Source organism: Arachis duranensis, chromosome 5, assembly GCF_000817695.3.
Source record: "Arachis duranensis cultivar V14167 chromosome 5, aradu.V14167.gnm2.J7QH, whole genome shotgun sequence".
Lineage (NCBI taxonomy): Eukaryota > Viridiplantae > Streptophyta > Magnoliopsida > Fabales > Fabaceae > Arachis > Arachis duranensis.
This window is the reverse complement of record NC_029776.3, coordinates 83,380,938-83,383,038: the sequence shown is the minus strand read 5'-3', so window position 1 is coordinate 83,383,038 and position 2,101 is coordinate 83,380,938. Positions and strand designations below refer to the sequence as shown.

The following is a 2,101-nucleotide window of genomic DNA, read 5'->3' as shown; positions in this document are numbered from 1 at the left end:
AAACAAGAAAGTCCTCTTGCAAGGTTAATATCCAAGGCCAAATTAATCACATAGGATGAAGCTCCAATGATAAGTAAGTATTGTTACGAAACTTTAGACAAATGCCTCAGAGACATCTTAAGGTGCTTAGATTCGTATAATGCTCATTTGCCATTTGGAAGTAAAGTTGTTGTTCTCGAAGGAGATTTTAGACAAATTTTACCTGTGATTCCCAGAGGCTCAAGGCAAGATATAATTCAGTCTTCTATTAATTCTTCATATTTGTGGCATAACTGTAAGGTTTTGAAGCTTACAAAAAATGAGATTGTCACTAGGTGAAAATAACAACATACAAGAACTCAGAAATTTTGCAGAATGGCTACTCAAAATTGGTGATGGTTTGGCTGGTGATGCAATAGATGGTGAATCGATTGTTCATATACCATCTGACATTTTGATTAAGAAATCTGAGACAGCTTTGGATGACCTCATTGATTTCGTGTATCCAGATATATTATCCAATTTATCCATTGAAAATTATTTCAAGGATAGAGTAATTCTTGCACCAACTTTGGATTGTGTCACTGATGTCAACAACAAGATGACTGCAGGGTTACTTGGACAAGAAAGAGTCTACTTAAGTTCAGACTCTGTGTGTGCTGAAGAGGGAAATATGGAATTTGAGTTAGATGCTTTCTCGCCAGAGATTCTAAATGGAATAAATTGTTCAGGTCTACCACCACACAAGTTGGTTCTGAAGGTTGACGCTCCTGTTATGTTGCTGCAGAATATAGACCAAACTAATGGTTTGTGCAATGGAACGAGGTGCAAGTTAGAAGAATGGAAAATCATGTGATAGAATGCAAGACTTTAATTGGTAACAAAGCTAGAAGTATTGTTCTTATCCCAAGACTGAATCTAATTCCAAATAATGAAACATTGCCAGTCAGGTTTCAAAGAAGACAATTCCCAATTATCATGTCATTTGCAATGACAATAAATAAGTCACAGGGACAACCTCTATCGAAAGTTGGAATTTACCTTCCAAGGCCAGTTTTCACCCATGGTTAATTGTATGTTGCGTTATCAAGGGTAACGAGTAAAGATAGTCTGCGAGTGCTGTTGCAAGATCATGGACACTTGGAAGATAACTGCACGATGAATGTGATATATAGAGAAGTTTTGAGAGCCTATAATAAAAGGTAATAACAAAATGTCTTACTAAATCTATTTATTTATTAAAATTTATTACTATCACTTAAAAAATTTAGAAATTCTAGGAACTAACAGATGAATTCTTATTGTACATTAATAGTTTGAGAATATTAAAATTATCATTAAAATTCGTATAATTTTATTCTCTTGACAAATAATTTTATAATTATGTTAATCATATAATTTTATATACAAACATTGATACAGTGTTGTTTAATGTATATATTTTGCAGATATCAAAGAATAGAATTGAATTGTTATTCAGTAGGTTTAAATTATTTATTGTTTATTATAAAATTTTCTGCATTAAGATTCTCTATTAATTTGTTCTTCATTTTGAGCTGATTTTGATATTTTCTTACTCCACAGTAAACTAACATATAAAACTTTGTTGGTAAATTTAAGTATTACTAGATTATTTATGATCATATGCCTGATTTATTGAAAAAAGTAGATTAAATAACTATTTTATAGTTAATACAATTAATACTATATTAAGAAAAGAAAAACAACGCATATAAGTTATTTTTTATTAATTAAATTATTTTAATTAAAATAAAATTTAACATAACAACTTAAAATTATAATTCCAATCTTATCACGTGCTTGGCACGGGTGATTAAACTTGTTGATTCAATATTATTGAGTTTGTTGAGTGCTATCAATGTCGTCATTTATTTTGTTGCTGCTAAGTGGTACATTTACAAAGAGAAAAGGTTTGCTGAGGTTGGTATCAAATTGGAAGAACAAGAAAACTTTGGTAACTTCCATTAATTAATTAATAGGAATTAATATATATCACAACGTAACTTTCTCTCGAAATTCAACTGTCTTCTTTTTTCTTTTTCTCTTTTTCCCCCAATAACCACTGGTGCTTGTATTACTATGCTAAAAATAAGAATATCTT

The 2,101-nt window shown here is 30.4% G+C and overlaps 1 protein-coding gene across 1 annotated transcript; it reads left to right on the top strand.

Annotated features, from left to right (window-relative positions):
• The first annotated feature begins 298 nt into the window (after window positions 1-298).
• LOC110281557 (uncharacterized) lies at window positions 299-835 on the top strand. The gene has a single exon (XM_021143904.1). The coding sequence runs from the start codon at window positions 299-301 to the stop codon at window positions 833-835; it is 537 nt and encodes a 178-aa protein (XP_020999563.1).
• Window positions 836-2,101: the final 1,266 nt, after the last annotated feature.

Excerpts from the sequence above, each read along its gene's own strand:
- LOC110281557 (XM_021143904.1), top strand. The coding sequence starts at position 299 with ATGAGATTGTCACTAGGTGAAAATAACAACATACAAGAACTCAGAAAT.